The sequence below is a fragment of the Vicia villosa genome, linkage group LG3 (genome assembly GCF_029867415.1).
Source record: "Vicia villosa cultivar HV-30 ecotype Madison, WI linkage group LG3, Vvil1.0, whole genome shotgun sequence".
NCBI classification, from domain to species: Eukaryota; Viridiplantae; Streptophyta; class Magnoliopsida; order Fabales; family Fabaceae; genus Vicia; species Vicia villosa.
In genome coordinates this window covers 27873094-27896636 of record NC_081182.1, presented here as the reverse complement: position 1 = coordinate 27896636, position 23543 = coordinate 27873094, and the positions used below count along the sequence as shown (strand labels likewise).

The 23543-nt window shown below is 32.3% G+C and overlaps 2 protein-coding genes across 4 annotated transcripts in view; both read right to left on the bottom strand.

Moving 5' to 3' along the window:
- Window positions 1–17107, bottom strand: part of LOC131660792 (branched-chain-amino-acid aminotransferase 2, chloroplastic-like) — a 49331-nt gene extending 32224 nt beyond the window's left edge. Inside the window, exons 1-10 of one of the 3 annotated variants that reach the window (XM_058930115.1) lie at window positions 16783–17107; window positions 16664–16686; window positions 16406–16580; window positions 12349–12525; window positions 12150–12281; window positions 11965–12063; window positions 11691–11807; window positions 11483–11532; window positions 11282–11394; window positions 10857–11083 (exon numbers count right to left, since the gene is read on the bottom strand). In XM_058930115.1, the coding sequence (XP_058786098.1) occupies window positions 11307–11394; window positions 11483–11532; window positions 11691–11807; window positions 11965–12063; window positions 12150–12281; window positions 12349–12525; window positions 16406–16580; window positions 16664–16686; window positions 16783–16857 (936 nt within the window). In that variant the 5' untranslated portion in view covers window positions 16858–17107 and the 3' untranslated portion in view covers window positions 10857–11083; window positions 11282–11306. Of the gene's footprint in view, window positions 1–10856; window positions 11084–11281; window positions 11395–11482; window positions 11579–11690; window positions 11808–11964; window positions 12064–12149; window positions 12282–12348; window positions 12526–16405; window positions 16581–16663; window positions 16687–16782 lie in introns of those variants that run through there. The other 2 variants (XM_058930111.1, XM_058930113.1) reach the window with 2 other exon arrangements.
- A 3173-nt stretch (window positions 17108–20280) lies between these two features.
- LOC131660791 (branched-chain-amino-acid aminotransferase 2, chloroplastic-like) lies at window positions 20281–23183 on the bottom strand. Its single transcript, XM_058930110.1, has 9 exons — window positions 22987–23183; window positions 22838–22890; window positions 22475–22649; window positions 21700–21876; window positions 21499–21630; window positions 21310–21408; window positions 20988–21200; window positions 20789–20901; window positions 20281–20552 (listed from the first exon to the last, which is right to left on the bottom strand). The coding sequence occupies exons 1-9, from the start codon at window positions 23062–23064 to the stop codon at window positions 20438–20440; spliced, it is 1155 nt and encodes a 384-aa protein (XP_058786093.1). The 5' UTR covers window positions 23065–23183; the 3' UTR covers window positions 20281–20437.
- Window positions 23184–23543: the final 360 nt, after the last annotated feature.

Genomic DNA, 23543 nt, shown 5'->3' with positions numbered 1-23543 from the left:
TGAATTCAACCACACCATCATATGAATACTCCCTACTTTCTAAGGCAAGGTAAAAATTCGTACCAAAAATTATGGTTGAGGGTTCAAGAAAACAAAGAATCAATCATCCATGCAAAAATGAGAACTAAACACTCAAAGATAAGCATTTAGCAAAAACAACATGGACATTGACAAAAAGGCTCAAAAGGGGTAACAAATGATCACACACTCACAAGGTGAATTGACTATTTGGTTTTGGTAGTTGTGCTCAAAATGAAACAAAATGCCTTGATCCTTTTCATGCTTTCATAAAATCAACATAAAAAAAAAGATTAAGCATAATAAAATCTAGTTAAAACAAAGATTGTGGCCTCCAGCATATGTAAACAATGGAAAGCTTCCTCACATTTATGGTTTGGGAACTAAAGTGATTCAATCAACAAGCAAGTAATGCAAAAGAATGAATTGTATGGTAATTGTACAAATGAAAAGTTTTCTAAACATGTTATGCTATAGAAAGCGATAAATGAGTACCTTGAATGATACAACTTCAAAAACAATATCCTACCATACATCCGCAAGTTGAAACACTCAAGCTTTGGAAAATCACCTCAAAAATCTTCGAATTACCGAACAAAATTTGAGTACAAACAACCAACAAAAGAATTAGAAAAACAAAACTAGTATATACTACTAATTAGCCTTGGTGAGAGTGGGAAAACTGAGTGAACCAAGTGGAATGGGAACCCCACTGGTACAGAGCAGAAAAACAAAATTTTACTGTCATCGCTTAGCGGAGCTAGGCTCGCTTAGCAGATGACAGAAAAACCAGAACATAAACAGCTGTTCCCATCGCTCACCACTTCACCTAAATACCTCATAAACAGAAATATAAACAACATTTACAACCGTTGGGGTGCCTCCCAACAAGCGCTTGTTTTACGTCGTTAGTTCGACGCCTTTATTGTTTCGGTGTTTGGAAAGTAGCTTCTTCCCGCCATGCCATGGTGACATCTCACCGCACAAGCCTAAAGAAAGTGTCCTAACCAAAACACTCAACAAACGTTACGGGTACAAATATATACAACAATTATACAAACATACAAGAAAACGCAAGTATACAATTATGTACACAAACCAACACATATGCACAAGTATGGAACACGAACAACTGTTATCATATAAAAAGAGAAAAGTTAGTGAATGTTGGATTCACAAGTTGAAAAGTGAAGATTTATTATTAAAGAGCTCATCCGAGATCAACATGTTTCACCAACATTCACCAATAAAAGTATACTTATATGTAACATATACAAGTAAACTTATATGGTGAACATAAACAAGTAAAAATGTACAAGTAAATATATATACAAGTGAAACTATACAATATATACGATATATACAAAGCTCAAAACCACGAAAACTATTGCGATGCAATCACAACCATCCCCGGCAGCGGCGCCATTTTGTTGAATGCAGTATAGGGCAAGCAACAGAAAAGAATTGGAAATATTGATCCGGGAATTGTCGTCCACAGAGATGGAGAGATGCCATTCAATAGTTTCTATGGTTTCGAGCTCGGGATTGAATGAGTAAAAAGTAAACAAAGATATAGACAGTAAAAGAATAAACACATTCTTAGAAGAGAAAGAACTTATCACGAATGTAAATATATTCACTCTTCACAAACATACACTTACCAACCCATTATACTCAACCTACGATACTCATCTATGTCATCACGTATCTCTCACATAAGCGTCCATCTCTAGAGCACAAACGAGATCATCTCACAACTAAGGTTATCTCTAACGCGAAGTCGCGAGAACATCCGTATTCTCGCGTCGGCGATCTCTCGCGCGCCGCTCAAATACGAAAGCATTAAGTACAGATACCCACAGTGAATGTTAGCTCTAAATCTATCTCTAGAGTTCAGAACCAACAGAATATCATCCTAGATAAAGATTCAAGCAGTTTATCTCTAAAGCAACTCAAATCTCCAGCACAGAGCAAAAATCCAGAACAATATCAACACAGATTTGTAAAGCAAGCTAAATATAACATTATAATCGGTAAATATACATAAGATTCGAGTAACTATACAAACAAACCCAACACAAAGAAATACACAGAGAATAGAGAAGATAAACCAAACATCTCGCGGGTTGTCAGCTCCGGTTGATGAGAAATCCACCTCCGATCTTCCAAGTGCATGACCCGGTGTTGTTTTCTAAGCTAATCCTACTCTAAGAATGAAAATGATGGAGTTGGAACCAAAAACTCTCCAAAACCATACCCTAGAAATGTCCCAAATGAAGAAATATAAAGACAATTTCTGCTACGGCCGCTTAGCGGCCAAATCTCGCTTAGCGGACTACACGTATTACAAAAATATCAAGAACAGTAAACAGGCCTCCGCTTAGCGGCCAGAGTTGCCGCTTAGCGGCCAGGGAAATTTGGTTCGCCCCTGGAAAGCGCGCTTACACGCCGCTCAGCGGCGCTCTCTGCACAAAACTTGCTTATTTGATCCAAAATCGCGCAATCGGAGCCGTGCCTTCGACACTTTATTCCTCGAGGCTCCAATAAGCATGAATACCTATAAAAACAAAGGAAAAACTATTAAACGGTATATAAAACATATAAAAACTAAATAATGTGAATATATACACAAAAGTGGGGATTTAATTACAAAATCAGAATGAATAGAATCGATAAGTGCCACAATTATATACTCAAAATAACAACATTTTGGCACTTATCAATGCTAAACTATCATAATAATACTGGAACCATTTATGCATAATGATAACTCAGTTATCACAACCAGATTTTGATCTGAGGTGGTTCTGTAAAAGAACAAGCTTTGGAAGTATTCCCTGATGTCATATTGGATGTTACGACATCTTATACCAGATTAATAAACCAGTGCAGAAAATAAAGAACAACATACAAACAGTAACGAACACACAGAATTGTTCACCCAGTTCGGTCTAACCAACCTACTCTGGGGGCATACCAAGCCAGGGATGAAGTCCACTATTAGCAGTATTAATTCAGAGCTAAACTTCCAGTTTACAACTCCTCACTTAATCACTACCCAATGACCCCTCTACCTAGGTTCTCCCTAGATATGGAATATCTCCATTCCACTCCCAATCATACCAATGATGTCTAGCAGTCAACACCTCAGCCACTGCATCGACGGCTTAATTACCAACATTCAAAGCACACAAATAAACATATCTTAGAGTTGCTTCAAAGCTTCCTCCAAGCACACAACTCCACTCATTGCTTTACAACTTCTGAGTGAATAAAACAAACCTCTTACCTACAGGCTTCGAGGCACAAATCAGTGACCTTCCCACAAACCGGGAGGTTCACCTACACGGCTAACCCTAAAAACTACATCTTGTCAATACTTGGCTAGCTCACAAAACTAGGTTACAAAGTTTCCTATTTATAACCTATTCCCAACTGGACTTGGGCTTACAATCACAACATTATTTGCTGTTACAAATCACAGAAAACTTTCTGCTAAAAACAAGGTCTTCAATCATAAGTTTCCTAATTTATCTTCATAATTAGAAACTGCATAATTCTCGAATATTCTAATCTTGATTCTCTTGACCTTTAAACCTGCGCCACATAGGATTGCATAATATTCCATAGAATATTCTGCATCTTTTGAGTACTTACTGAATCTTTATATTCCAGCTCAGCAGGCGCGTGACAGCTAAATATAACAATAACTGCTGTCAAATACTGATGTCACAGAGCATGTCGTGACATTCCATAGAACATCTTGATGTTGTACCTGTTCTGCATAAATCACAACAAACATTATTCTTCACTTCAATTCTCTGCTTCTCACATATCAGGGTGCCAAAAAGACAGCCCATGATTTGTTCTATTACTGATGTACAATCAGCACAATCTTTAGTTTCCCAAAATAAAGACTGAGATAAATAAGGAAACATAATAGAAATAGAATAGAAAATGTAGCAGCTACTGCTGTCAAACACTGATGTCATGACGTCGAGCATGACATCCAACTCACAGCATGTATTAGCTTACACAACCAGAACCTGCATAACCTTTAACACTACACACCACATGTCATGACCTTAGTCAAGACAACAGAATACACATGAATGTTTTACCACAAAATGCAGCCAATCAAAACATCTACATGCACATGCGAATTTTGCTCTGAATCAGTCATTTTTATAATACACTTCATCATTATATTGATACAATCGGAGAAACAAAATAATTAAATTTGATATTTTTTATCCGATAAAATGATTTGGAAATAACTACGTAAAATAAAATAAAAAATGGTACAACTGTTGTTCTGAAAGTGCAAAACGTACAATTATTACAACACGAAATAAAAGTCATAAAACATAGAGTACTGCTACTACTGAGTATGTCTAATCCTAATCCCCTGCGACCTCCTCTTCCTCCTATAGGCCAAATCTTTTATCCGATAAAATGATTTGGAAATAACAACTACGTAAAATAAAAAAAATACGGTACAACTGTTGTTCTGAAAGTGCAAAACGTACAAATATTACAACACAAAATAAAAGTCATAAGACATAGGGTACTGCTACTATTGAGTATGCCTAATCCTAATCCTCTGCGACCTCCTCTTCCTCCTATAGGCCGCCACACTGGACGCCTCAACGACCATCCTCTCAACTATGGAAACAGCCTTTGCACCGCCCTGCTGAATGATCCTTCTGTCCAATTTCTCCTGCCCAATCAACTGTATTCGCTGACATATCTGCAGGAGATCAATGGTATGGTCATTCTCGGCCTGCTGATTCTCCAATAGCTCCTCATGCATTGGCCTAGGTGGACGTCCTGGAGCATCGGGTGTCATGATAGGATGTGACACTTTAAAAAACCACGTCACATATCCATTAACAAAGTGCCAGCTTTGGGATGCCCGCATACCTCAATACTTCTCTAGTAGTAAATGATGCTCCCAATCCTGAAAGATATCAGTGAGAGCTCAAAGGGTAAAGGTGTCGAGAACAACCTTAAAGGGAGACTAGGTATCAGCTACACGCGTCCAAACTGTCTGATGCACCGTTCTAGCAGATACCTGACCATGGTGTTAGTCCCACATGCTAACCAACCAGAATATAAAGAGATGCGGTCAAAGAGGACAACATGCTAGTAATCACAGAAGGGCGTCCAGTTTATCTCATCGTGAGCAATACTATCAAGGTATACCCGATATGGCGCCACTTTATGATTCCCCCTTTGGAAGACGTATCGTGCAGCCCTAGGCATGTCATTGGATCAGGATCGTAGCCATGAATGCGGTGGAAGTAAGAGATGATGAAACTATGAAACCCAAATAGCAAAATATGATTGTACAAGTTAATAAATAACTGATTAAATGTCATATAATTGAAAAGAAAAGTACCGTGAGGAGTGTGCAAGAGCCAGTAAACTGTTTGGTCCTCCAGTTGCATGCTTCATTCAGCTTCTGATATAGGTATACCATAATGGTGCCCCCCTAGCTTCACTCATGAGTTGTACTCAAATCCATAAAATACCGGAGGTATGTCACGTCCACGTAGGTTGCACTTTTGTCCACAAAGAGGAACATGACAACCAAGAACATGAACCAACACCACAAAGCACAACCGCAGTGGTACTCAATAAAAACCGCATCATCCTCAGCCCCAGCTGCCACCGCCAAGTGGTGCCCATAAAGCTCTTTTAGGGTGTAGAATCTGACATGTGCACCATTCGTTGTTCTAAACTCATAATCAGCCATATATGGGTCCATAGCCAGATAATCCACTTCCACTATATGGCCTCAACTCTCTCTATCGGGAATGGACCAATAACCTCCCTCTGATAGGTAGGTGGAGTAGATAAGCCACATCATGAAGATGATCTTCAACTCCCCAACACGAAAGTGGAAGACAACGTCTCCTTGTGCCACCTTTTGGAAAATCCCCCCCGCACGTCGTGGCTTATGGTAACATATCTGGTACAACATAATCCGCCAAGTCCGGATCCAGCAACAACATCTTTATGGGCATCCGTTCCTATCACAAAAAAATAACAATGTCAGAATAAACCGTTTAAATCCATCCCAAACATTTGTAAGTAAACCGTTTAAATTAAAAAGTGCAATAAGAAAACAACCCTGCCATCTCAAATATGTCGAGCGACATGGTCATGATAGTATATCAAGAGGGACGTGTCAGAAGACCCTCCTGGGTAGCTGATTTCTCCCCTCTAGTGTATCATGTACATCCTCCTGAGCAACATCGTCATTCTCAGGGCCAACCTCCTCCTCTCGAGTAACCTCATGAGAGGAAGACGCCCGAGACAGGTGACTCCTCGGTGCAGATGAGGATCCTGCAGGCGCTTCCTCCATGCGGACTCGACCCCGTCCCCGAGTCATTCCTTGCTGTGCGAATCTCTCCCGCCGAGATGAGGTTGTCTGGGTTGGCCTCCCTTGTCTTAGTCGATCGGTCGGTGTCTGGTTGTCAGCCATTTTCTTGAAAAAATGTGACTAGTTAATAGGAGGTAATGTAAGGGAATTATTTAACATCCATTTAATGAAACATATTTGAAAATTAAAAAAATTCAAATCAGGGAATATTTCGCAAGTGCATATCCAAAACTGGTTAGAGAGTATTTCAAATATGTACTTGCGAAATAACCTGCGAACAACCATTTTTTCAAAGCTTTCACTTCTTGCCCTAATTCATCCAAAATTCAATTTTTAACATCCAAACACTAACATTGAACTACAATAACATCAACCTACACATTGTTCTAGATTGTAACAAGCCTAATAACAACTTTAAGGATGAGGTTTGAGTATATAACACTTACACAATTTTTTGAGCTTTAAGTTGAAGATGAAATAAATGTGAATGCTTCTATGGAACTTTTGATGTTTGAGAATCTTCAATGGAGCCTTCCAACTTTAATGTAGTGTTAGGAAAAATTGAGTTTTTGTGATTTGGGATGTATTTAGTGTTTGAAGAGAATGGAAAGAGTGGGAATGTATGTTTGCGCTCTCTGAATAAGTCAAATTACTTCGGATATGCATATGCAAAGTCCCATTTTTTTAAAAAAAAAATGTGACTTCACATATGCATATCCGAAGTCACTCGATTTTTCCAAAAAAACGGTGACTTAGTATATGCATATGCGAAGTCACCTTATTTTTATAGAAAAAAGAGGACTTTGCATATGCATATCTGAAATGTAGGGATATTTTGGGGTTTTCACCAGAGGTCCCTAAAAAGGTGTATGGGTGCATAAAGAAATTCTCATTAAATAATCACTAGATTATCCATGGGAACATGTCTGAGGTGGTCAAAAGTCAAAACTAGTTGGATCAATGTTATATCCGTTAAATGGAAGACCTTTGTCTTTAAAGAGAAACTTCAATCTCTAAAGGGTATTATTAAGGTATGGAGTACAGAAGTTTTTGGTATCGGACCCTCAAGATTAATGCTCTTAAAGAGGATATTATTTCTTAAGGAGGATATCAAATCCACCATCTAACCTCTCTTTCTCGTAGTTTATCCTCGTACTCTGATATTAGAGTTGTTCATGGCACTTCTATTAGAAAATCGAATTGAACTGAACTATTATATAAGGTTATTCAAATTGAACTGAACTATTTTAATTTTTCTAAAACTGAATTGAACCAAAAGTTTTGGTTTGGTATAATGGTTTGAAATTTTGAACCATACCAAATTATTAGAAGACAATATTTTCTAAACCAAACCATTTGTCAAAAAAACCAAACTGTTATACTTGATTTTGAATTTTTTTTAATTAAAAAACCTCTTTAAATTTATTTTTAGCATGTTTTAATAAACTTTTATAATATATTGTTTCACATAATCGTTTTTAATAAAAAATCTATTTATATTCGAAAAGAATCGACTTTTGTTATTTGCGAAAAAAATTGACTTTTTATTTTTGGAAAAAACTGAATTTTTTATTTTCGAAAAAAATTGACTTTTCTTATTTTAGGAAAAAAAGTAGTTGTTTTTGAAAAATTCGACTTTTTCTATTTTTGCCAAAAATCGACATTTTTATTTTCAAAAAAATAAATTTTATTTTTTTTCCAAAAAATCGGTATCAACACATAAATACCGTAAGAGTTAACCTGAGCCAACACTCTGTATATGTCTTGTTGGTCTTTGTTTTCAAAAATGATTTTGTGAGGATTGGGAGTTCTAGAGATCCCTCTCTTTTGTGGTCTTGATGATTCTATCTGCTTGCCTTCATCACTTCCCTTTGGAGCCATTACGAGAGATTGAAAAAATTGAAAATTTTCGAAATTGGTTTTTGGGATTTTTGGCGGTAAATTTTTGTTTGTGATGGCTTTTAGTGATGCTTTTGAGGTGTGGATTTTAGTTTTGGGGTTTGGATGATGGTAAAGTTTAAATTTAGAGATTTTTGTGGTTTGGTGGAGAGAAGATTGGAGAAGATGAGTGATGAGAGAGATGAATGGATTTTTTTTAATTATTAGGCATTTAGAGCGGTTTTATTCGTGTGAGTGGAGGTATGAAGGTGGGTGAGACCCATTAGAAGATGAAAAATTTGAATTTTTTTGAAAAGGTAATGGGGCGAGGTCTGCTACGGGCACCTATAGTAGGTCACAGGTTTTTGTATGGCCTAATTTTAGGCTTAAGCACATGGGGTACTACGGCTTGTAGCAGCTGCTACTAGAACCTGTAGTAGCCCATTGGTTTTTGATCAATAAGTCAAACAATATGTTAACAAATAGTATGCAAGGTAGGTAGAATAAATCCACACACACCTTATTTCACATTTCTAACTCGTTTCTTTAAAAATATTTAAATGACATCAATACGCAATACTAAATTACACCATATCATAATACTTTCACTTTCTTTCAATCAATTCATACGAAATTTAACTTAATATAAAACAAAATCATTTTAATTATCTTAACTCTATAAAATTTATTTCATCATCTTTTCCTATAAATTTATTTAGTAACAACATCATTAAACGATATAACAAATTTCAACGCATTGATAACAAAAATAAAAACTCTTTTAAAGATAATAAAAGTTAATAAAAAATTTAATAACGAATTTTTAAAAAAGTTAATAAAACAAAATTCATAACAAAAACAACATACATCATAAAAAACAACATCACATTTTGTGACGGACAACAAAGAAATGAATTATGCAGAAAATCATGTTTATTGATAGATAATAAAAAAATAAAAAAATAGACTAACGGTCAGACACCCCTATGTATCTAAATCGATTCGTAAATCCGTAAGCGACAAAAAACATTAAATATAAGAATAATTTAAATAAGATAATAATAAGAAAAGTACTCAATAAATCTCAAACAGACATATGATTCAAAATAATAATAATAATAATAATAATAATAATAATAATAATAATAATAATAATAAGATTCATCTTAAAAGACCTAATATCGAAAAACTTATCTACTCATTAATAAATTAACAAATACCAAGAGTTGATAAGTCTACATCATCAATATATACATATATATATATATATATATATATATATATATATATATATATATATATATATATATATATATATATATATATATATATATATATATATATGGAAGAATTTTTATCCATTGACTCCAATATGCTTCAAAATCTCCCTTTGAATGTCCATAGTCGTCACTTTTTCTCTAAAATCATAACCTTAAAAAAGTAGCCAAAATTGCCTTTAAATAGGAAATTTCGACTTAGCCAAATGCGTGCCATCCTGCCATGATATGTCAGCATCACACCGTGATGCAAGCCTCATCGAGCCTCGATGGGATGCATCGTGGGCGTGGGAACTCCAAAAGCAAAAGGCTCATTTTCTTCTCTTTTTCTACACAATTTTCACCAAGTGCTTATTTATTCCTTGCCTTGTATTTTTGCTCATTTCTTCACACTTTGGCTTCATTTGTATCAATATTCATCCAAATTCATTCGAATTATCTCATAAAAATCAAGTAATAACGTATGTCATCACCATGCTAGCTAAGGCAACGAATGCCTTGCAGTACATGAGGTACAGAAGGAAACAGGGGGTCAGATATACCAAGTAGTTTACATTTACTTGTATTTTGATAATATTTGTATTATAATTTGTAATTTGTAAAGAATGATGTTTGATTATGGTTTTAATTGAATTAATATATGACTTTTAATTGAATTACATGAATGTATGGTTTAATTGAATAACAATCATTTATCCTAAGTATAAATTGGCCTAAAATATAAGGTTTCTTAAAAAGGTCAAATTTATAACAAACTTACTGCCTATGATGGAAATTAATTGTCTTGAGGGTTAATACAAAAGTATACTTCCAAATTATTCCCTGAGTTATGAAATAAACATATTACCATTAGTTCAAAATGTATCCAGGGGTTAATATGAAAGTGCGCATACGAATTCACTCTTTCATCAGTAGAAATATACACTTCCGGCTAAATTTTTGACAAAATGGAATTGAGTGACTCACTTACGAATATATGTGGTGTATTCTAATTGCGTATGAAAGTATACTTTCAAATTTGAAAAGAGAAATTTTGGATTTTACAAGGGTGGCTCTTCACCGCTAAGGGTGTGAACAACAACCTCGTTTATTTATAAGATAACAATCCTAATACCACTCATCATGGACCCTATATGTTGGGCTCATTTTTTGTTCCACACAAAATAAAATTAGTGTTCAAAACTCATTATTATTAATCATTTTTATGAGGCTTAAGGATCTTTCAATGAATCACATTTATAACATCAATCTATTTTGTAAAATCAAAACTTACAATTCATCGTAACTCAACCAAATATTTCTAACCAACAAGCACGTTTATTTAGGAGTTTAATTTCCAAGCCCTTTTGCATAAAATTTCACATGGGATAGAATGTTAGGAATATATTATTTAATACATGTACACACTTAATCAAATTCAATGATCCATCCCTTCTTATCTTCAATTATACCAGTTTGTATTCCTAAAATGATTTTGCACAACTCTTCACTAATGGATCCGGAACCTGTTTTATAGTTGAACCTGCACATGCAAGAACAATGATTTTAGAAAAAAAATTGAACTCATATGATAATCTTACACCTCTTCCATAAAAGTACTGTAAAAAAACTGTAATTAAGATTGATAATTTATCAAGATAAAACAAACTAGTTAGTATATATATGATCTTGAGTAAAAAAAACTTATGTATGTGAAATTTACATTCATTTCATATTTTACCTTGTACTCCTGTATGTGACACTCCCTACAGGCGCAACCCCAACAGCAGTTCCTGTACAGAAAACTTCATCGGCCTCGGCCAATTCTTCGACGGCAACAACCCGCTCTTCCACCTAAAGAACAATGTAAAACAAGTTTTAGGTCATGATGTCCTATAATCATATAGATCTCAATATCACAAAGGTGTAACAGTAATTTTACCTGATAACCAAAATCACAGGCAATTTCAATGACACTTTTTCTAGTGATTCCTGGAAGAATAGTTCTATTGGTAGCAGGTGTTGAAATATTTTTTCCCTATGAGATTGAAATCTAAGTGAGATTGACCGACTTCAAGCAAATATAGTCAATAAATTATCGAGCTTCACTAGATTAGCTAGAACTTAGAACATGCACAGTTGAGTAATACCTTGGCAATGAAAATGTTACAAGCAGAGACCTCCTCTAGGTTTTTCTTGTTGTCTGAATCAAGGTATAAAACATCCGAAAATCCCCAGATTTTGGCTCTAATTTGTGCCATCAAGACCTTCATGACAATTACAAGTAGTACTATGATTTTGTTAAATTCACCGCAGATTCAAACATGCACCAGATAAAATCGTGCAACAATTTTTTATACACAAGATAAACAAAATTAAATAAATAACAGTATAATTTGAGTGAAAATTGGAAATACAACATACAGGTGCATAATTGCAAATGGTTTTAATGCTTCCAGTGCCGCCGCGAGAAGCACGGTCAAAATCCTCTTCTACGTACAAGTTAAGCGGAGCCGAACCTTCCTGCAAAGTTAATAAAAAACCATTCCAACCAGTTTTAATAAGTCCTCCAACTGTAGTGTAATATAAGTAAATAAAGCCTCACTAACCTTGAAATAGTTGCGAACCGGAGAAGCATATACGAGGAATGTGTATTCAGGTGCAGGAGCTACACCAAGAACCGGGCCACTTCCTAAGAGTAGAGGTCTAAGGTACAATGACCCTTTACTTGGTGGAGGAACCTGTTTGGTTTCAATCATGAGTTACAAAGTTCAGACTAATGTAGCATAGGGATATACTCTTACTTACCCAACGCTTATTTGCTATAACAGTTCGTTTCAAAGCATTGACAAATTGATCGATGGAAGGGGATGCCATGCACATTCTTTTAGCACCGATGTTCATGCGAACTGCGTTTTCTTCTGGACGGAATAGCAGCAGCTTCCCATTTTCTTTTCTGTAGGCTTTTATGCCTTCAAATAATCCCTGTTTGCATATTTCAACAATGTTAAGTTCTATGATTAATTTATGTTGAATGATGATATATTTAACTTAATTATAAATTTTGTATGCTATAATGTAATAAATTATGAAGATTTAAAAACGTGAAAAATATTTTACTTTGTGGGGACGAGGCAGAGAAATTCTCGTCCCATTGAAGGCGGGACATGTGTTCAATAACCATCCCCAACCGAATTTAAGGGATGGGTGATATAGGAAGGCGACGACGGGGCTAGTATTGTTGAAAAATTGCCCCGCCCCTCATTGCCATTAGTAGACACATGAGAGAAAGAAACAATTGGTTAAGTTGATTGCAATTTTCAATCATGATTTCAATGTAAATATCATATCATACTAAATTATAATCCTATAACTTCTTTCTTAAAATTTTTCCTCCAAAACTCCCTCCAAAATTAATTCACTTATTAATTAATTAATAATAAAACAAAATTAATAATAATAATATTGTTAAATTAAAACTAATAATAAAATTTATTTACCCACTACCTACTTCTTAATTTTAAAACTTTCTAAATTTATTTTTAAAAAAATTAATAATAATACTATTAAATTAAAATTAATATTAATAAAAAACATTTACCCACTAACTATTAATCAGAATAAACCACTACCCCTAATTTTAATTTTGTAAACGTGAGAATCAATATGCATAACTTAAATGGTATCGTGTTGTTATAGAATAAACCACTAACCCAGTACCATTTACTAAAACTACTTCATTCAATGCTTTAAAAGAGTAGTTTGATGCACATTTTGCTACATATATCTTTTGACATGTTTTTTTTTTGTTAGGATTGATGTTGTGAAGATGTTCTATATAATTTGAAGCATATTTTACTACACGCCTAGCCTTCATGTGTTCTCAAGTTATTTAAAGACTTTTACTTCCCCTTTCATTTGTATGGATGCTATTCTAATTTTTTGTTTTTAAGGTAATTTGAAAAAGTTCTATGGTAATTTATAAAACTAAAAAGTGTTGTTTCAATTGTGTCTTTATTTCCTAATTCTTTGACATATATTGTTTGTAGGTACATATATCTTTGACATATTTTTTTAGGTATTAATGTTGTTGAAGATATTGTATATAATTGTTATAAGAGAGTTGATTACATTTTTTAAGATACTAACTTTGAATATATATTTTTTATTTTTTTAGTTTTCTCTCTTAAATATTTGCAGTTTACTATTATTTTTCCTTCGTGTTTTTTTTATATCTAATTTTATCATTGCTTTTTATTCTTTATAAATAATTTATTTTGTAGATATGCATATTGTGAGAAAAATTCTATATAATTTTCATAAAAGAGTCATGTTTCAATTGTATTTTTCTCAGAATTTTCTATTTAGATATATTGTTCTCTCTTTTTTATTTTATTTTTTATTTTATTAACTTATCACCAATCTTTTAACCATATGTACAACACTCCTATAAATTTCTAGCTTCCTGCAGGTTAATTATATATACAATTATATTATTCTTTTTAATTTTTCAAATCTTATTTACTTATTACATTATTTAAAAAATATTCTTATTTTAGTTTTACAGGTGTCATGGATAAGGATAAGAGAATTATTTTCAATTACATTATTTATTTGAGTTGTGTTCTTTTCAATTTTTTAATCCGAGTTGGATTAAATTCAAAATTTTAATTTTTTTTCTATATTTATGTTATTGATATTTGAAAGATAATTATAATTTAATTGATATTTGATTTAATAATATCTTTTTTTATAATTATAGTGCTTATTATTATCATTTTAGTTCTATTCAATTCCCTTTTCTTATTATTATTATTATTATTAGTATTATTATTATTATTATTATTATTATTATTATTATTATTATTATTATTATTATTAGTATTATTATTATTATTATTATTATTATTATTATTATTATTATTATTATTATTACTACGTGGTAGTGGAATAAAATATAATATTTTTTAAGGTATAGAATATGGTTAATGAGGTAAAGTATAATTTTTACTATTTTTTAAAAATATTTTAATTTTGTTCAAAAATGTATATTATACATTTTTTGTAACATACAAATTATTAAATTGTTTCTAAAATTTTATATAAGAACACAAATATTAATAATAATATATTTTAAATTAAAATTTTTATGTTAACAATAATTTAATTTACTAAAAATTATCCGTGCATCGCACGGGTAGACGGCTAGTTTATATACTCTTTGAATTAGACTTATAAAACACTAATGAAACTCAAAAGTGTGTTTGTGTGTGGTCTAGCGGTGAAATGCTTAGATTTTGAGGGTCTCTTTCATAGACAAGTACCACACCTATATCACTTATTGTGAATTACATTTTTACACTCCTTTTTAGTTTAAAACCTCCAAGCTAAATTATATTGATCATTTTTTTTTATTTTATTTTTTTCATTCTAAATTTCTCAATCTTTAATGGCATGGTTACAACATCTACAATTTGATCATTTGTCTTGCGGTATGTTTGAATGATCTTGTCATTGCTTACATGATCTTTAAGAAAATAGAACTTGGTTGTAGTTTTAGACTTGATATATGTCATGCTGTAGATGCATTAAGAATGTTTATATAAGAACCTAAATTGTTCTATATATGCATGTAGTTTTTTTTTATAGAAAACTCTAATATTTTTTTTACTCTGATCCTTTCTAAATTTTTTGTTACACTGGAATTGTTATAGTGGTGATAGAAAAACTCACAAACATCTATATCACTATATAATTTTATTAAGAAAAATGATATCTTGATACCAAAAATGACACTACACTGTATACACTGTTCACAAATACGTGAACACTGTTTTTCTTATTAATTTAACCTTTTAATGTTTTTTTTTTTAAAATTACTTTGGTTAATTAAATATTATAACGTGATTAATACATTTTAAAGTTTGGTTAATATTTATTCTGACATAAAAATTTAATATATATACTATTCAGACTTTGGTTAATATTACGTATAAAATTGGTTAATCCAATTTATAACTTGGTTAACGAATTCTCAAACATAAAAAAATATTAAATAGTAAAATAAAGTTGGTTAATGAAATCTAAAAGTTGGTTAATACATTTATAATTTAGTGTCAGAACATGGTTAATAATATGTATTTAATTAGTTAATAAAGTAGTGAAAGTGGTTAATGAATTATAAATAAAATAATTGGTTAATGACGTACATATTTGTGGTTAATACAATTGTGAAATTAGTTATTGACACTCTTATTTTATGTTATAAAATAAATTTTAAAATAAAAATATTTGTTTGTAAAAATAATATAATTTTATTAAAAAATACTGTTTACCGCAATAAATAGAGTAAATAATATATATTGGTGTCAAGATAATAAACCTGTTTTATTAATATGAAAGACACTAATTATAATAAATTATAAACCACAAATTATATATGTTGCATTTTAACTAGAGCCTAGCTGTTAGGCATTTATGTTGGTCACATATTTTATTCCTTAAATTTTCAATTAAGTACCCCGCCACTATGCATAAAGTTGGAACCATATGAAAGTTATTCACATTTCTTTAAATCTTTATCTTTTGTTTGGAGTGTTATCTTATATTGGTCATAATTGTATTCATCTATAAGATGAAATTTGCAACTTTAAAAAAGCTAACAACAAAAACAAAAAACGAGTTTCTGATGAGGAACGAAATTTCGGAAAATATCAAATTCGATTTTTAATAGAAACAATGTTTGGCTAGTGTCTGTATCTCCTGGCCCGAGCTCGTGATTACTACGATTCATTTTCCTAAAAACCAGAGTGTTAAAAAAAATTAACAATAAAATTAAAATAATAGTAAAAGGTTGTGACCATACCTGGCCATAGTTTAGAACCCCTGCTGATGGACTAAGTTCAATGTTCCCATACCGATTGATCTCTCCATCTCCAAAACTTTGGCCAGCATCACATTTTGTTACATACATAAAATCAGTTGGGGTCAATCCAAATCCAAGACTGTCCCAATCAATATTAGCATACTCTTCTTCATCACTAAAAAAAATAGAACAAGAACAATGAGTCAAAATTTATAGATTCTTAAAAAAAACCTTTTTAAGATATTAGTATTAAGTTACCTTGGAATTGGAAGAGGTGGGGGCTGAGATGTTTATGGAGGAAAATGGAACAGAAAGAGGTTAAATTGTTTAGGGTTAGAATAAAAATATTATGGATGGATAAGTAAAACGTTGATTACCTTGGAAGAAGAGAGATAACGAGGTTGAAGAAGAAATTTTCTTAAACTCTGACAATTCAGAGTTCTTTGAATCATTTTGGTGGATGCTTGAGAGTTAATGTGAATTGTGTTTTGAAAAGATCATGCACACAAAAGAATGAATATTGATGAAGAGATAAGCAAGATGAGATAGGAGAAGCAATGAAAACTTGTCCATTATAGTAATACTCCAAAATAGTTGATTATCAATTATGAAAACTTGTCTATTATGGTAAAACTCTAACTCAATCGACATATATTTGATAGTGCGTGTAACACTTTTAATGAGGAGAGAAAAAGAGAGAATGAAGAGTGAAGATTGTTATTATTGAAGTGATTAAAAATTGAATTTCAGTATATGTATTTATATACAATTAAGTGACTTGCATAGTAAGCAACTACCATAACAAACTCAAATTGTAACTAACTTGGGTTTGAGCTATAACTTGGATTATATAACAAAATATCTCCTATAATCCAAGTTGTCGAACAAACTAATCATAATCGATCTGAATTATTCCTAATTTCTTTCTTAAATTCTGAAATCTGTCGATCTTTAATCCTTTGGTGAAAATGTCGGTCAACTGTGCTTCACTTGAGCCATGCCTCACTTCAAGTTCACCTCGATTTACCTTCTCCCTTAAGAAGTGAAATATATCTTGTGCTTACTCCTTCCATGGAGAATTGGATTCTTTGCAAGATTTATGGCTGACTTGTTGTCGATCTGTTGCACCAAAGGTTTCTTCACTTCGACCTTCATTTATTTCAGCACATATTTGATCCAAATTGCTTGAGATGGACATATTATTCTTCTATATATTCATCCCCACACGATGACAATGTCATTACATGTTGCTTTCTTGAGCAGCATGAGATTAGGGCACCAAATACTTGAAAGAAGTAACCAATTGTGCTTCTTCGATCTTCCTTATCTCCACACCAATCAGCATCAGAATAAAAAGTAATTGTAGGTTCTTTGCTTTTAGAATCTCGTGGAAACAAAATTCCACAGTTTATTGATCCTTTTAAGTATCTCAAAATTCTTGTTGCAACCTTCATGCGTGACACTATTTGTTTACTCATGTGTAAGCTCACCAATCCAACTGAGAAACCTATATCAGGTCAAATGTTGCACATATATCTCAAAGATATGAAAATTTGTTTGAACAAAGTTACATTGACTTTGTCATCCACTCCATGCTTCTCCAGTTTCAAATTTGGATCGACAAGCAAAGATGCGTGATTCAAAGCATCCATTCTGAATCTCTTGAGTATCTTTTTTACATACTTCCTTTGATGCAACACCATATCTTGCTTGATAATTTAAATTTCCATGCCTAGGAAATACGATAATTTTCACAGATCCGACATTTTAAATTCCCTCATCATCAGCTATTTAAACTTCGACAAATTCTCCACGATATTTCTAGTTACAAGCAAGTCATCAATATATAAGATGATTGTTATATCTTATGCCACAACTTAAACATAGAAACCATACTCAGACTTGCATTTGACGAATCCAAATTCGACTAAGCATGAATCAATTTTCATGTTCTATGCTATAGGTGCCTGTTTGAGACCATAGAGCGCTTTTTGAAACTTGTTTACTTTCTTTGCTTCCTCATGTATCACTAACCCAAGAAGTTGTGTGACATATACATCTTAAAGAGATTCAAGCTGCTAGTTGAAAAGAAGATTGAATGTGTCATCAAGAAGTTAAGAACTGATAGTGATGGTGTGTACACCTCAACTAAATTTGCTATGTGAGAAATAAGAAATTGAGCATGAAATTATAGCACCTTACACACCTCAGCACAATGGAGTTGCTGAGAGAAATAATAGGAGCAACGTGAACATGGATACAAACATGCTCAAGGAAAAGAAAATTAGAAACCATTTATGAGTTGAGACTATCAAAAATGCAATCTACATCACCAATAGATGTCCAACAAAGAAGTTGAACAACAAGACGCCTTGTGAATCTTAGTCAGGCTTGAAACCAATTATTGGAAACTTCAAGGCTTTTGGCTCAATATACTATAGGCGTGTACCTGAGACTCACAAAAGGAAGCTTAATGATAGAGACCAAACCATGATCTTGGTAGATTACCATTCCACATCTGCCTACAAATTATTCTCACCTAATGAGAATAAGGTGGTGATTAATATAGATGTGGAATTTTATGAGAGCAAATAATGGAATTGGTTGAAAATTATAAGAAATCTAATGCAAAAATGTGAACTTTCAAGCCACATAAGAAATATCATACATGTTGATAACCAAGAAATAGAAATTGGGTTTGCATAACTTAAAGAAGTAATGAGACCAACAAGAGCCATAACTCAATTAGTAAGATTGAATGATTATGAAAGATTGTCTGATTAAGACATCAGAGAAAATGGTGACCTGATTGAAGAAGCCATGCTAGGTGAATCATAACTCAATTGATCAGAAAATTAACTCCAAAATCAACACAAAAACTAGAATTAAAGTCGGACAACCTAGTTCTCTCACTCTCTTTAGCCTAAGAGTATACCTTACGAACAACTAGAATACTATCTTCGACCTCAGACCGGTTGATCCATGTTCTGAACTAGGTCTGAATGTCGGTATGAGTTTGGACATAAATTAAATTCCTAATCAGACTCGTCAACATGTGATGTCTTTGTTTGTTAAACATTGAAAAAAAGTGTGCATCATTCCCTCAATCGTATTGGGTAAATATAATTTAGTTAATGAACTAAGTATTTAATTATCTATTAATTATTATGTAGTGAAGCATTAGGCAATCCTAATACTGCTTTTGTATGAACTCTAACCCTAAACTGTATTCCCAAGATAAATAGAATTCTTTGACAATAAAATTCCTAATTAATTTGGCTTCAAATCGTGAATCCTAAATTTAGCATGAAACTAGAGGCTCTCATGGTTTTATACAAATAACAATAATGTTTGGTGTTTCGACTATCTATGTATCCGTGATACGAAAAATACACATCTTATAAAATCATAAAAGAATGCAAAACTCTTAAAAACGGTTTTAAATCATATAATAAACTCTAATAACATATGTTCAAATTAGAATCAATATTATATCATATTATAAATCACTTACTTGTCGAAGTCGTAATAATTAATTCATCAGATTGATCGAAGTATTAGACAAAGTCTTCCTTTGTTTGATCACTTGCTTTAGTATGGGTTCTCAATAGGGAAAACCTCAAACAATCTATTTTAGTCTAACTAAAAAGATGACTTAACTTTTCTATTTATAAGATAACAACCCTAGTATCACCCATCATAGATCCTAGAGATTGGACCTATACTTTATTCTGCCCAAATTAAAATTAGTGTTTAAAACCTGTAATTATTTATCTGTTGTCAGACGCACTCATCTTCATCTGAATCACTTTAATAACTTCAATCCATTTTGTAAAAACAAAACTCACAAATTTACAATTGTAGCCGAAAAAGAATTTCTAAGAACAACCACATTTATTTCGGAGTTTTATTTCCAAGTTATTTACCTTTTGCATAACATTGTACATGTTTAAAGATAAATAACAAGGTTATATTGACATTTTTCACGTGGGATAGAATGTTAGGAATAAATTATTTAATCTATATGCACACTTAATCAAATTCAACGATCCATCCCTTCTTATCTTCAATACTTCCAGTTTGTATTCCTAAAATGGTTTTGCACAACTCTTCACAAATGGACCGGACACCTGTTTTATAGTCCATCCTGCGTATGCAAGAACAATAATTTCATGAATATTTGGACTCATAAGATATTCTTACAACTCTTCCATAAAAGTACAGTAAAAAATAATATAGTAATTAAGATTGATAATATGTATCTAGATAAAAAATCTAGATTGTATATATATATATATATATATATATATATATATATATATATATATGATCAGAGTAAAAAAACTCGTGTATGTGAAATTTGCATGCATTTCATTATTTTACCTTGTATTCCTGTATGTGATACTCCCTACAGGAGCAACACCAACAGCAGTTCCTGTACAAAAAACTTCATCGGCTTCGGCCAATTCTTCGACAGCAACAACACGCTCTTCCACCTAAACAACAATGTAAGCAAGTTTTCGGTCCATAATGTCTTAAAATCATGTATGTAGCTGCCACAATGATATGACAGTAATTTTACCTGATAACCCAAATCACTGGCAATTTCAATGACACTTTTTCTAGTGATTCCTGGAAGAATAGTTCCACTGATAGCAGGTGTTGAAATCTTTTTTCCCTTGGAAATAAAAATGTTACAAGAAGAGACTTCCTCCAGATTTTTCTTGCTGTTTGAATCAAGGTATAACACATCCGAAAATCCTCGGCTCTTGGCTCTATTTTGTGCCATCAAAACCTACATGACAAAGACAAGTAGTGTTATGATTTTGTTAAATTCACCGCAAATTCAAACACACACCAGATAAAATCGTTAACCAATGTTTTATACATAAGGGATAACATACAGGGGCATAATTGGAAATGGTTTTAACACTTCCGGTGCCACGACGAGAAGCGCGGTCAAAATCTTCTTCTACATACAAGTTGAGAGGTGCCGAACCTTCCTGCGAAGTTAATAAACCATTCATTTCAATCAGTGTAAACAAATCTTTCGGTTGCAATGTACAAAAAAAATAAAATAAAGCTTCACTAACCTTGAAATAGTTGCGAACCGGGGAGGCATATACGAGGAATGTGTATTCAGGTGCAGGAGCCAAACCAAGAACCGGACCACTTCCTAAGAGCAGTGGCCTAAGGTACAATGATCCTTTGCCCGGTGGAGGAACCTGTTTGGTTTCAATCATGAGTTACAAAGTTCAGACTAATGTAGCATAGGGATATACTTTTACACTTACCCAACGCTTATTTGCTAGAACAGTTCGTTTCAAAGCATCAACAAATTGATCAATGGAAGGGGGTATCATGCACATTCTTTCTGCGCCCATCTTCATACGAATTGCATTTTCTTCTGGACGGAATAGCAGCAGCTTTCCATTTTCTGTTCTGTATGCTTTTGTGCCTTCGAATAATCCCTGGTTGCATATAAAACAAATGAATTTTTTATAAACTTCAGTTTATCTTATATGTTTAAATATTTATTATTCTTTCTTCTTTCAATTATATAAATTTATCTTCCACGTATAATTAATGAAGAACAATTTTGTAAAATTTTTTGTAATTTCTCATTTTCATATAACAATTTTTTTTTAAATGTGTGAAAATTTTAATACTCCAGTGAATTAAATGACTGAAACATTTTACTAGTACATTATTGTTTTTCAACCCAACAAAAACATTTTATATTTGTTTTTAAATCAATAATGCTCTAATCAATGCTCTAATTAGAACAATCTTTATCATTTTTCAGTAATAATTTTAGTATGCATCACGTAATTTATGTATCCATCATGTGTACACATGTTGATCATTGACAAACAAAAGTTTTGTAATTTTCCTTTAGGAAGAATTTCATTATCTTTATCTTTTGTTTGGAGTTTTATATTAAATTGACTTATATAATTTGTATTCATCTACAGCTGTAGTAGCATACAAGATGATATTTGCAACTTTATAAAAGATAACAAAAATAAAATTAAAATACTAGTAAAAAGTTGTGACCACCATACATACCTGGCCATAATTTAGGACCCCTGCTGATGGACTAAGTTCAATGTTCCCATACCGATTGAGCTGCCCATCTCCAAAACTTTGGCCAGCATCACATTTTGTTACATACATGAAATCAGTTGGCATCAATCCAAACCCAAGATTGTCCCAATCCACATTAGCATACTCTTCTTCATCACTAAAAAAAATTAGAACAAGAACAATGAGTCCATTTATCGACATTATTGATTCTTAAAAAATCTTTATAAGATGTTTGCAAATCATAGTTCAGTTGACAGAAACCGATATTGTTAGCTTTGACAGTACCATCAGAATTCAAACCCTGGTATTCAGGGTTTTGTGTGAGTAATATTAGTATTGAGTTACCTTGGAATTGGAAGAGGTGAGGGCTGAGATGTATACCCATTGTAAGCTCCTATCTATATTATGGAGAAAAAACATGATTTCAATCATATGCAAGTTAATATGATATAATTAAAACATGAAAAGGGAACTAAAAAACGTTGATCAATCACCTTGGAAGAAGAGAGATAATAACCACGTTGAAGAAGCAATTTTCTTAAACTTGGAAAATTGAGAGTTCTATGAATCATTTTGGTGGATCCAATGTGAATATTGTGTGCTTTGAAAGTGAAGATGCACACAAGACAATGAATATTGAGAAAGAGATAACAATGATAAGAAGACAATGCCAACTATACAATATGCATTTTGATAGCAAACTACGTAGCCATTTTATACAACAGATGTTTTTTTTTCGACACGTCATCATGTGAAATCCATGAATATTGAATACTTACTCATTATGGTAATACTCCAAAATAGTTGAATATTTGAAATATATTCAGATTTGTTCAAAACGTGTACCTAACACATGGTAATTAAAAATATATTAGGATAATCTTTTTGATTTTAAGATATATATTAAATGATTTTTGTAATTCTATTTGTTAAATAATTTCATTTGTTTTCTAAAAATATAACAATAATAGTAGAAGATAAGGATGTTTGATTTAAAAATGAGAATGTGTCGTCTATGAGATAGACGAAAATGATAGAATCTGATCTTGAT